The sequence below is a fragment of the Notamacropus eugenii genome, chromosome 4, assembly GCF_028372415.1.
Source record: "Notamacropus eugenii isolate mMacEug1 chromosome 4, mMacEug1.pri_v2, whole genome shotgun sequence".
NCBI lineage: Eukaryota > Metazoa > Chordata > Mammalia > Diprotodontia > Macropodidae > Notamacropus > Notamacropus eugenii.
The window spans coordinates 229,681,420-229,694,027 of record NC_092875.1 but is presented as its reverse complement, the minus strand read 5'-3'; the positions used below and the strand labels follow the sequence as shown (position 1 = coordinate 229,694,027).

Sequence of the window (12,608 nt, the reverse complement as noted above, 5' to 3'; positions counted from 1 at the left end):
TCAGTTCGCCTGGCAGTATTTCAATTTTAAATTACATAGAAAAAACTACTTTTCACATCTTAAAATGAAGGGGACAGCAGAGAGATTAGATCTATAGTCTCCTTCTGGTTATGAAAATTATGATTTTATAAAATAAGTAATTTTTGCAGTAGGAATTTTTGCCTGTTTCTAGCTTGCTTATCTAGTCTGTTCCATTGATCTACTTTCTTCTTTCATCCAGCAAGAGATAATTTTGATAATTATTGCTGTTAGAATAGTTTGAGATATGGTAGAGCCTTTTCCCTACTTTATTTCCTCCAAATGAATTTGTTGTTTTGGCTCATTAAATAGCCTTTTAATAATTTGGTATAGCATTCTATAGTTATTTGGGTAGTATCAGAAATAGAGAAATAAGCAGAAGTAGAAAGTCAAGTTGAGGCTGGCTTTTGGGTGTACTGTAGCTTGACCAGTTCAGTCAAGTATTATACCGCATTCTATGATATTACATTGGGTATTGTCATCAGAAACTAAGTGGATGAAGAACACATATTGTCTACATTACAATAAACAGTTAGATGAACACCTGTCAAAATTCATTTGCTTCTATATATCTGTATCACAGATACTGCAAACAGACAATAGGTTGGACCCAGAACTGAACAGGAGGAGGAAAATGAACTGGATTGCTTTTGTGAAATTGAAATTTATTTTAATGACTCTAAGTTTCTCTTTGAGAAAAAGGTCCATCTTTTTTTTTCTGGTGGTTTTATATGGTTGAGAATAATGAAACACTACAACCTTTGAAGAATTGAAATTGACAATCATTTGGAGGGTAAGTGGTTCATAATATCTCAATTTAGTATACATTTGTTAAATGCATAATATGTGCCAGATAGTGTACTAAGTATTGGGGATACAAATAAGAAAAAGAAAGATCGTTCTTGCCCTCAGGGAGCTTACAGGAAGGAAGGAGGAAGGATGGAGGAAGATGGAGGAAGGTAATTCACAAAAGGAAGCTGACAAGCTGGAGTCATGTGCTGCCAAGTGGTAGGATGTTCCCTGGAACAGCAGCACCTGGAAAATGGAGAATTACTAAATGATGGAATGGAAAGTTCTAAACCCTCCATAAAGGAAGGCATTGGGAGGAGTTTCATGTACCACTCTCTCTCCCTCCAATAATAGGGAGAGGTAGCTGAGAGATTGAGAAGGTGCTGAATATCCAAAGATGAGTCAGTCTTCATGGTGTTCAGATTTTAGGTGATCAGCACATCCTGGGGGAGACATGTTCTGTGGAGTCAAAACTAAGGAGAGCCACTGATGGAAAATGGAGTTTCCTGGAAAGTTCCTATAAAGGAAAGCTTTACAATAAGCTCAAAAAGGCTATAGCACATTGGAAACAAGGCATTATGCAAAACAAAGGAAGTCATAAGAAATGTGGTTTAAAAAAATGACATGTCCCCTCCTTCACTGTCTGTCTGATGACACCTGCTTTTTGGGACCATGGCAAGGCATGTACAGAACCTGATCTCGGACCTATTCACAGACCTCAGATTTAAAGGCCCCTTCATAGATGTAGTCACTATGAAGCTTTGAATTCTGTCAGGCAGAAAAGTATGTTTCAAATTAAAGGCTACAGCTGAGCAGTAGAATTATTGATCCAGTGTTGACTAACAAAGTCTGTAATGCCTTTTGACTGTGGTCCAAATGAGAGCAGTAAATGCAAGTTCATAGTGAGGACTATTTTTGCTTCATGAAACACATCAGTTGTGGAGATTGGGTGGAAAGAAGTAAAATCCAATGAACTAATGGATGCCAGATTAAGGTGTGTATTTGAAATGCCCAAAGAAAATGAATTGATCCATATGGAGCCTAGAAAAGCTGTTTCACTGAATGCATCTAAACAAGAGGGACCTGTGCCAAAACTACATAGTGTTTCCCTTATTGATACTGCAACAAGAGGACTGATGGATAGGTTATAAAAGCCATCAGGGTGAAATGATGAAATTATTGGAAGAACATTGACCACTGAGAGATGCATGTTTAGTGCTCAGAAATAAAGCAAATGCAGATCAATCTGAATCAAACTCAGCTATGTTTTTCAGTTAGAATGTGACTAGTCCTCTTCCTTCACTTCATATGTTTGCAGCCATTTTCACTAGACTTCCTAGGGAAATTCATCTTGTGTGGAGAGTGTGTGGAGAGCTGTTTCCTTTTTTTTTTTTTTTTTGGCTTGACCAGAGAAAGATTTATTTACCTAACATTTCATTGATAGCATAGTGTATGCTGACCATTTTTAGAAATATACATCATCACACTTTGCCTTTAATGACCTTTCCTGGTTATAAACACAATAAAAGCAAACTCTCTAGCTACTTACTGGACAAATTGTGTATTATTACAGCAACAGTAACATGCCAGTTGTACATTCTTGGGGATTTTTAATGAGACTTCAAGAGTTGTTCAGAATCCCATAAATCTTATTGTAATAATCTGGTCTTTGGCTCAAAGGTCTGGCTGTTAGGCATATGCCCTGAGAAGGTCATTAACAAAAAAGCTCCATGTACAGATAAATATTTATGTTAGCATTTTTGTGTTAGCAAAGAATAGGAAACAAGATAGATGCTCATTGCCTAGGGAATGGCTAACCAGTCATGAAGCATGAATGTTACTGTGCAGAAAGAAATGATGATTACAGAGAAGCATGTAAAGACTTAAATGAACTGATACAAAATGGAGTAAGCAGAGCCAGTAAAGTAATAAGCAATTGTCTACAATGTAAAGGTAAAGAGCAGCAAATATAAAACATTCATAGACCATAGCTTGTTTAGCTATTTCCCAATTTTTGAGCATTCCCTTAATTTACAGTTCTTTCCTATTAGAAAAAAGACCTTATATAAGTGTTTTTGTACATATGAGGAGTTCTACTCTTTTTTTTTATCCCCATCTCTATAGTGGTATGAGTCTAGCAGTTGTGTCACAGGGTGAACAATTATACCAATTGCAGTGACTCTTTGGATTAGCCAAACTTCTTAAGAATGAGATAAATAAATTATTTAATAATTTTATATTATTAATTATATATAATATATAAAATATAAATAAATTATAAAATATAATATATAATTATATAAATAAATTTATGTAAAAATAAAGGTAATTGTGTATTAATTTTGTAAAGATATTTGTACATTAGCAAAGATTATAGAATACAAATTGGTCTGAACATAAACTGTATGTTTATAAGTAATTTATAAACTACTTTGCCCCCACCCACCATCTAACTTGTGTAAAATCTGAGTATCATTTATATCTGGTCAGTGCATGTACGTATTTTTTTCCCTTGAATGAAATCTGATGTTAGAGATATAGCGTATATTCAGTAAATAGAATTTTGTCTTTGATACTTTTTCTGTACAAATTTCTTGTGTTCATATTTTTTTAAAAAAAAGTAATTATGAGTTAAATGAATCAACAAGACTCAAATTGACACCCTAAGGGATAAAATGCAAAACAGAGATTTGGTTACAGCTGTTTCAGGCACTAAGGGGTCTTTAAACTTATTAGAGGTTTGGGCTGTTTTGTTAATTTGAGGCTGTTAGAAAATCTCTGGATAAGTAAGTGGAGTGGTATTTTGCTAACAATTTCTGTTATATATAACAGGTGGCTTTTTTCAAACTGTTTTTTCCTCCTAAATCTTCCTCCCAAGAAGTAAAATTTATGAGATGATTTCAGTTCTTTGGTACTGTCCAGTTGCTGCTTATACTCTTATCACTACCAGGATAAACAAAAGACTTTTATCATAGCTATAGATTGTTCTGGTATGCTATTCCTGTTCAAAAAAAAAGGAAATGATGCTGAATGAGTCAAAGGGAACTGGCATTGCTAGAGGACAATGTGCAATCCAGACAATGGGCTGGTGATCAAACCAATAACTCTCAGAGTAGTTGAAGGAAAGATAGAGGACATCGAAGCCAAAGGAACAAGTTGTTGCTGGAAATCCATCCTACTTGGCAGGATGGCAACAAAAGGGTAACCAGAATGTAGAGGACGTGGAATGCTTAAAGTATACATTTGTATTTTAAAATAAAGTTTCAAATATTTTATTACATAGGTAATATTTGAATTAATAGCTATTTCTCAAAATATTTGTAATGCACTTCATGATAATTTACCCTGATATTCAAGGCCTTCCATAGTCTGATTCCAACCTATCTTTATCTTATACTGCTTCTTTTATATGTTCTGTGCTCCAGATTAACAGCACTATGATCTGTTCCCCAAATTCATGTTTTCTTCCTTGTGCCTCTTGGCTCAAATCATTCCCTAAAATTAAAATGAACTATTTGTTTCTCATCTCCATATATTGATAGCCTATGAATCCTTTAAGGTACAGTTTAGGTGCTTGAAGCCTCCTTTGATCCCTCCATGCTGGAATCAATTTCTTCTCAGTTATCTCGTAGCACTCGATAGCTCTCTATGCTGCTAGGAATTCTAATTTGTAAACAAGTTCTTTTTGTTCCTCTCTCATCTTCTACCAGATTAAGCTGCTGTCAGGGACACTGTCTAGTTCATTGCTTGCATGCCTCATGCATATCACAGTGGCTAGTATATAAATATGTGAATGGATGAATCTATTACTCTTGTGTTTTCTTTTTAAAACTGTCTCTACTATAAATCCTTTGGATTTGGCCAATAGTGATTTGTCCATTCAAGACAATTATCTAAAGCTCATTTGCACATCTACCTAGAAAATAAAATTTTTGTAACATGTTCCCAACATTTGAGCCTTTGTGAAGAATGTTTCCAATGTTGACCTGGTTAGAGCAGTTTTTTACATGCCATTGAATACTTGTTAGCTTTTAAGTTGCATGGTATACCTAGAGAGATGTCAGTGGAAGAAGTGAAGAGAATGTGTTTGACTACATATAATAATTGGGAGAAAGAAGATCTCACGTACTTAGAATCCAGAAATAGTGGCAAGTGCCAATTAGGGGGTAGACACCATTTACACAAGAGGAGGACCTTGAGTTAGACTCCAAATGGAAAACTAGGAAAATAGGACAAAAATAGGAAAGATTGGAAAACAGTAGAATGGTGAGACTATCACTCAACAAAAAAGTCAGTAACGATAGAGCTGCTGGTCAATCCTGACCCTGCTTAGGAAACTTAGATAAGATCTGATCGTAGAATCGGCCGGTTAATTTCTCATAGGGAAGTTCAGAGGTCATAGATTGCACCCATGATTCCAGTCTCATGCTATCTCAGATGCATGATACTGATCACAAGGGGGACCAGCCCAGGGAGGGCGGCTAACTCAGCATAAATCTAAAGCCATCACCATGCCTGAAAAATAATTTATCTTTGACCCTATTGACATGAGAAGCATAGTATCTGTAGGTGAACAATAGATTTATTTTGCTTGATGCAGAATGTTAACCTTTAAAAGTAAAGATAGGTGCAAATACTTTTTTGCATTGGTTAGGCATGTTTACTTGGGCTATTTTGCATATTTATTGCATATTTAACCACTTCACACTCAGTGGTTAAAATTTTAAAATCAACAATCTGGGAAGTTATTCTTCATTGAACTTTGGGGATGGGAGGAAAGTAGTGGTTCACAAATAGAAGCCCACAGTGTGGTTTCTTCCCTCAGTTCCTACTATCCACATCCCCATTATGGTTTTCCACATCCCCTTTGGAGTCATATCATTTCCCTGCATTCTGTCCTCTTAATAGTCTACATCATTGCTGTGGTCAGCATTTTTCCAACCAAAAAGTCCATGTCAGGGCCTGTCAATGCCTTTCCAAAGAAAAAAATCAGACACCAGTTTCAGTTAAAGGAAATTAAATGTTCTCTGTGTCTGATTTTTTAGTGTTAGACCTTTTAAGTGTTTTTAATCTTGGGATCTAATAATTGAAAGTTGGTCTTTAGAGTCGGTGGACATCAATGAATGAATTTCTACCTCCAGATGAATTTTCCTAAAATACTAGTGTTACCATTTCCCTCATCCAAACAATTCCACTGAATGTCCCTTGACCTCATAATCAAGGACTTCCTGAGTCCCCTGTTGCCTTCCATATATGATCAGATGCAGATCCCCATGCCATCTAGAGGCAAAGGCTCCAGCAGGTTTTTCTGATAATGGCTTAGGAAAGACTAGCTACTTCTTTTTCTATAGACCATGAAGGACTTAGGTTCGTTAAATCAGAGGTCTGAGGCAGCCTTAGGTCAATTAGGTGGCAGAGTGGAAAGAGTGCTAGGCCTGGAGTCAGGAAAATTCATCTTCCCGATTTCAAATTCAGCCTCAGACACTTATTAGCTATATGACCTTAGACAAGTCACTTAACCCTGTTTGCCCCAGTTTCCTCATCTGTAAAATGATCTGGAGAAGGAAATGGCAAAACACTCCAGTATCTTTGCCAAGAAAACCCCAAGTGGGGTCACAGCCGAAACAACTCAAACCAAAAAGGAACTTTAGAGGCCACGGTCATGCAAGTAGTGAGTGTCAGAGTGGGGATTCAAACCCATAAGCTCTGATTCCAAATCCAGCTTTCTTTGCCACGAACTAGCAGAAATTAAAACTATAGTGATGTCAGTAGAATCTTATCCTATCCAGGGTGGAATTTGAACTCAGTTCCTACTGATTGCCCTCCACTGTGTCACACTGACTCATAAATAATAATAGGATAAGGACAGGAACTAGACCTTTGACTTCTTTGGTATTTGAGTACTCCTGGGCAAGTAAATGCCTTCTACCAATGCAGGTTGGCAACTTCTATTCAATGTATATTCTTTAAAATCTGCCCAGAACGCTACAAGGTTAAGTGACTTTTCTAAGGGTTGCATATCCAAGGTGGGTCATACAGTTAGAGATGAGACTTGAATCAATTCTTGGCTTCAAGACTGGCTCTTTATCCAAATAATGACAGTAACAAAATCCAGAAAAATGCATAGAAGAAAAAAGATCAGGACACACACACACCAAGATAATTTTGTTACTATCTTGTTAAAGGTGATATACATTTTAAAATAGTTTTATACTTTTTACATATTATATTTACTGTAAATAATAAATTTATGGTTTGATGTACAGTATTTTAAAATTCTTTGTGTATTTGAAGGTTTTTGTTGGTTACTAAATCAGAAAGAAAGGAAGAAGAAAAGATGATAAAGGCCATAGAAACCTTCCTTATACCTGATTTCCCAGAGGTCTCTAGATTAGAGACATTCATTCACTGTCCTAAGTAAGACTATTACCCACCTACTCCCATCCAAATTAGTTCAGAGGGGAGCGAGAGAAATTTTAGATTATAACCTGAACATATTTTAACTCAACAAATATTTATGTAATGCCTACTACACTTAAGGTACTACATACTTTACTAGTTTAAGAAGTGAGTTACGAAATCTTAGATAAAGTCTGGCCTGGGTTGTGGATGATGACCAATGCTCTCTTGCTTTCCCAGTCACCAGTGGAGAGAAGCTGGGCTGTGTGCTTGCTCCCATGCTTTTTAGCATGGTGTTTTTATCAGTGTTGTCAGACGCCTTCCACAAGGATGAAATATGGCATGAAGGTCGGCTACTGCACAGAGGGCAAATTATTTAACTTGAAAAGGCTACAAACCAAGAGTAAAGTAGAGGGAGAGTTTGTGTCATAGTTTAGAGATGATTGTGCACTAAATGCAGCTTCTGAAGCTGATATGCAACAACGTATGCATTGTCTCTCTGCTGCTTGTCCTAATTTTGGCTTAACACCACCAAGAAAACAGATTCTCCACCAACCAATGCTGAAGGTTACATCAAATGGAGAAATTGTGAATGCTGTAGATAAGTTCACTTACCCTGGCAGTATACTTTCCAAGGATATTCACATAGATGATGAGGTTGATACACAAAATGCCAGAGCTAGCTGTTATTTGGGAGGCACTAAAGGAAGTGTGGGAGAGAAGAGGAATTAGACTGTCTACCAGACTGAAGGTCTACAGAATTGTGCTGATTTTATCGTTGTATGCTTGTGAAACTTGAACAGTATACCAGGGTCATGCCAGGAAGCTGAATCACTTCCATTTGAATTGTCTTAGGAAGATTGTTTTAGGAAGATTCCTTTTATTGTTTGATACCATATTGTTATCTAAAAAGATAGCATCAATTCAAGGCTTTTCTTCAGATGGTTATTGATAATTTGTATTTCTTTTCCCCCAGAACTAGCTATTCTTATCCTTTGGCCATTTACCCATTAGAGAATGGAAAAGGATATATTTGTAGTGGGGACTTCCTTTTTCTGGACATCCATTAATGTGTGTCTCTGATCAAATCATAAGGCAGCTCATACATTTTTAATACTGATCATTTCATTTTTTTTACTTTAGTTTTTATTTCATAATCGTAAACTTAACTCTGTTGTCTAGCCAGACTTGTGGAAGGAAAAAGGAAATGAAATCCAAAGAGAATTGCAGCGAGAGCACAAGGATTACAGGTGTAATAGCAGATGGGATGTGAGGGTGCTCTCTCCAGCTACAGAGGAATGGTTTGATGGTTAAGACAAAAAACTAAACAAAAAAACTTATGAGAGCTGTCCACAGTCAGCAGTAGCGATCTTCTTGCTGGTCTTGCCATCCCCAGAACGGAAATGCTCCATGGCTTCCACTATGTTCATGCATTCTTTCACTTGGCCAACGACCACATGCTTGCCATCCAACCAATCAGTCTTAACGATACAGATGAAAAACTGGGAGCCATTTGTGTTGGGTCCAGCATTTGCCATGGACAAGATGCCAGGACCAGTGTGCTTCAGGACGAAGTTCTCATCAGCAAATTTCTCCCCATACATGGACTTGCCACCAGTGCCATTATGGCATGTGAAGTCACCACCCTGGCACATGAACCCAGGAATGATTCTGTGTAAGCAGGAGCTCTTGTAACCAATTCCCTTCTCTCCAGTGCTCAGAGCATGGAAGTTTTCTGCTGTGTTTGGAATCTTGTTTGCAAAGAGCTCGAAAGTAATCCAGCCCAGGGGCTCATTATTGACGGTGATGTCAAAGTACACGTTGGGGTTGGCCATGCCCACAGATTCCTGGGCTGGGCGCGACGGCAGAGGAAGGGGCGGTGGGGATCGGTGTCCAGGCGACTGCACCCAGACGAGGACTCCTGGTGGCGGCGTTTGCAAAGCGGCCTGATCATTTTGTTTTTTAAAAAGATAGAAAAGTTATGAGAATGGTTGCTCTTCTGGACCTACTTTTCACCAATAAAGAAGAGCTGGTTGCAGACCAAGAAATGATGGGAAACTTAGAAAGTGGTAATTGAGCTATTGAACCTTGAAGGAAGATGGAAATTCTTAAAAAGCAGAGATGGGGAGGGAGCACATTTCAGGCACAGAGGTCAAACAGTGTAATAAACAAAAACACGAAATGCCACGCTGAGAAGCCCAGAGTAGTACAGTTTAATAATAATGGCTAACCTTTATACAACACTTAAGGTTTGCAAAGTGCATTTGATCCTCGCCCCTTAGAGTTAGGTTCTGTTATTATCCCAATTTTATAGATGGGGAAATAGAGTCTGAAATGGCAAGTGATTTGCTCAGAGTCACACACCTATCAAGTGTCTATGGCTAGTTTTGAACTCACGTCTTCCTGACTCCAAGTCCAGTTCTTAAAGAGAGACAATGTATAATCCAGTCTGAAACTAGACTATGATCCAAATAGTCACTGCCCACAAGGAGCTTACTTTCTAATGGAAGCTATAGCATGTATACAGATAAATAAATGTAAGGTAATTTAAAGAGAGAGAGAATCATTCTTTGGGATTAGAATGTCTAGTTCCTTTTTCACATGTCAAAAGGCAGCATAGCATAAGGCTGTGATCAGACCTGCCCTGGCATCTGTACATATTAGTACATCTGTACTAATAATGAACAGTTCATTGTCTCTTTAGCTAGTTCTCTTTAAATACCCTGATTCCCTCTACAATCCTCAAGCATGGTTAAAATAGAAACCTCTGAAACTAGAAATACCCCTCACCAGAATCTATAATATAACTACAGGGTGACCCATCCACTTAGCTTTTGAAAGAGTAGAAGTACAGGAGTATCTACCTTCATAGCTTCCCAGGACAATACATTTTTTGAAAAAGCATTTTTGACAAATTTAGAGAAATTTGGTAAGATTCTGTGAATGGATGTAGAAGGAACTGAGCAGAACTAAGGGAATAAGTTACATGATTTCTACAATAATATAAATGAAAACAACTCCGATAAACTTCAGAGGTCTGATCAATGCAGCAACTGTTCATGACTTCAGAAGATAAGACCTGCTTGGCAGAGGTAATGAACAAAAGAAAGCGATACATTAAGAGATATAGCAATGTGTTGATTCCTTTCACTTGACTATATTTATTGGTTACAAGGAGGGTGGATGTGGGGGTGGGAATTGGTGGATAGTGATAATGATGTAAAGAAAAAAGAAGAGGAAAAGAGAATCTCTCAACTCTCTCCTTGATGCCATCTTCTTACATCCAGCTGTCAAGGTGATTTTTCTAAATCGTAGTGTTCACCATGTCACCCCCCCTTCCCCTGCTACCCTGACTCTCATCTTGTTCAGTTAGCTCCAATGACTCTCTATCAATCACTTCCAGGATCAAAGAAAAACTCCTGTGGCATTTAAAGTCCTTTCTATCTTTCCAAATGTTTTCTACTTTACTCTCCATACACTCTTATGATTCGGTTACATTGGCTGGCTTGTAGTCCTCGAAGTGGCTGTCCTTTCTACCTCCTCCATTCCACTTCTTAGTTTCTCCCTGCCTTTCTTTAATACTCAGTTCAAAGTCTCCCTCTAGCTATTAGTGCCTCCACTTCGATCACTTTATACATATATACTTTTTTGTATAGTTATCTAAATAGATATTATATATACACTTTACATACATATGTGTGTGTATATATATATAATACATGTATAGTTATTTATATACTGTTCCCTTCCATTATCATGTAAGCTCCTTGAGGATAGGAATTCTTTTGGCCGATGACAATACCTGGCATGCATACAGTAAGTGCTTAATAAATACCTGGTGAGTAACAATGAAACTTTTTTAAAAAATACACACAAGAGACCAGAAGGAAGTAAAGAAGGAGACAAGGCAGTATCGTTACTTCATGTTAAATTTAATATGCACTTTAAAAAGCTATGTAACAAAAATTTAGTTTCATATACCATCCTCTTTTCTGTTTTTCTTATATGTTGAAATATTCATGCTTGTTGGTATTTGTTAAGTTCATAATTTTTTAAAACAAGAAAATAATTTTACTGTTAACTGGAATTTTGTTCCAGTTTCCAAAGATCTATAACATTAGAAACTGTTCACTCACTTTGCTAATTGTTAGCAAGGCTGAAATATCACTAAAATAGAAAGTGAATTCCTTAAAGAAAATCTGCCCTCTTTGGCTCGTGGTCATTTGGAAGCAAAGTAACCCTTTTAGCAAGATACATGCTTAGACAATGAAAGTGGGAAAGGTTTACTAAAAAGTTCCTTGTATTCAGAAGGACTTGTTTTTCTAAAGATGATTATCCTTCCTCTTAGAATTCTAGGGATACCCCTAAAGGGTTTGGAATGTGATAGCTGGGTGGTACAATAGATAGAGTGCCAGGCTTAGAGTCAGGAAGACCTGAGTCCAAATCCAATCTCATATACTTCTTAGCTGTATGATTCTGGGCAAGTCACTGTTTGTCTCAGTTTTCTCATCTGTAAAATGGGAATCATAAATTAGCACCTTAATCATAACTTAGCATTTTAACTCCCAGGGTTGTTGTGAGGATCAAATGATATCAAATGATAACACGGCCATCAGCTGGTTCAAGGCTGCTTCTAGGACAATGTTGGGAATATGGAGAGATCTCTGGACAGCTGAAGTTCATGAGGTCCTCCAGTCAAGGGGCGGAGATTTAACTGGAATACATTCTCCTCTGTGCTTGGTAGGATCTCTCCAGTTATAAACTACTTTTCTGCTAACTCCCAGGTTTTACACAAGCCCCTCAGGGCATGACCAAGTTTCCTCAGTCAGTCTAAACACTCTTCTCTTGCAGCTGCATTCCAGTACATTAAGGACTTTGAGGGCACATTTAGTCTAAAGCCCAGAATTGACAGGTTAATTGAGATGTAGTCTCATCTGGTTAATGTATTAAGGAGTGGCATTTTATCATCTAGTTTGTTTGGGGTGAGGTAATTTGATTTACCCAATCAACCACCCTCCACTCCTACCCATTCTCCACTCCCCTTACTCTATACAATAGGGCCGTAGGAATCAGATCTGGGTCTCTTAAGAGATCAGTTGTCTCAACCCTCTTGATTTTATGGAGGAGGAAACAGCTGAAAATTATTTTGAAAAGGTCAGTAAGTGGTCAAGCTGGGATTCTTATCCAGATTGTCAGACTCCACATGTAAGTCAGACTCCACTATTCCATGTTACTCATGATGAAACAGAAGCATCTCTGAGATCTTAAGATTCTCTATAATGACAAGGCTGGTCATCTCAGAGTAGTCAGAATCCTGTTTAATCAGGTCCCTGTCATCAGCAGACTATTGTTGGTTGCCAAAATGTCCTTAATTCAAACTATTTCACATATCTGTGCTCAAG

The 12,608-nt window shown here is 37.5% G+C and overlaps 1 protein-coding gene and 1 pseudogene across 1 annotated transcript; one reads left to right on the top strand and one right to left on the bottom strand.

Annotated features, from left to right (window-relative positions):
* Window positions 1–1,379: 1,379 nt before the first annotated feature.
* On the top strand, window positions 1,380–2,347 carry LOC140501017 (vesicle-associated membrane protein-associated protein A pseudogene; annotated as a pseudogene).
* Window positions 2,348–8,347: 6,000 nt separating this feature from the next.
* Window positions 8,348–9,059, bottom strand: LOC140501015 (peptidyl-prolyl cis-trans isomerase A-like). Its single transcript, XM_072604183.1, has one exon. It carries the CDS (start codon window positions 9,039–9,041, stop codon window positions 8,544–8,546), a length of 498 nt encoding a protein of 165 aa, XP_072460284.1. The 5' UTR covers window positions 9,042–9,059; the 3' UTR covers window positions 8,348–8,543.
* Window positions 9,060–12,608: the final 3,549 nt, after the last annotated feature.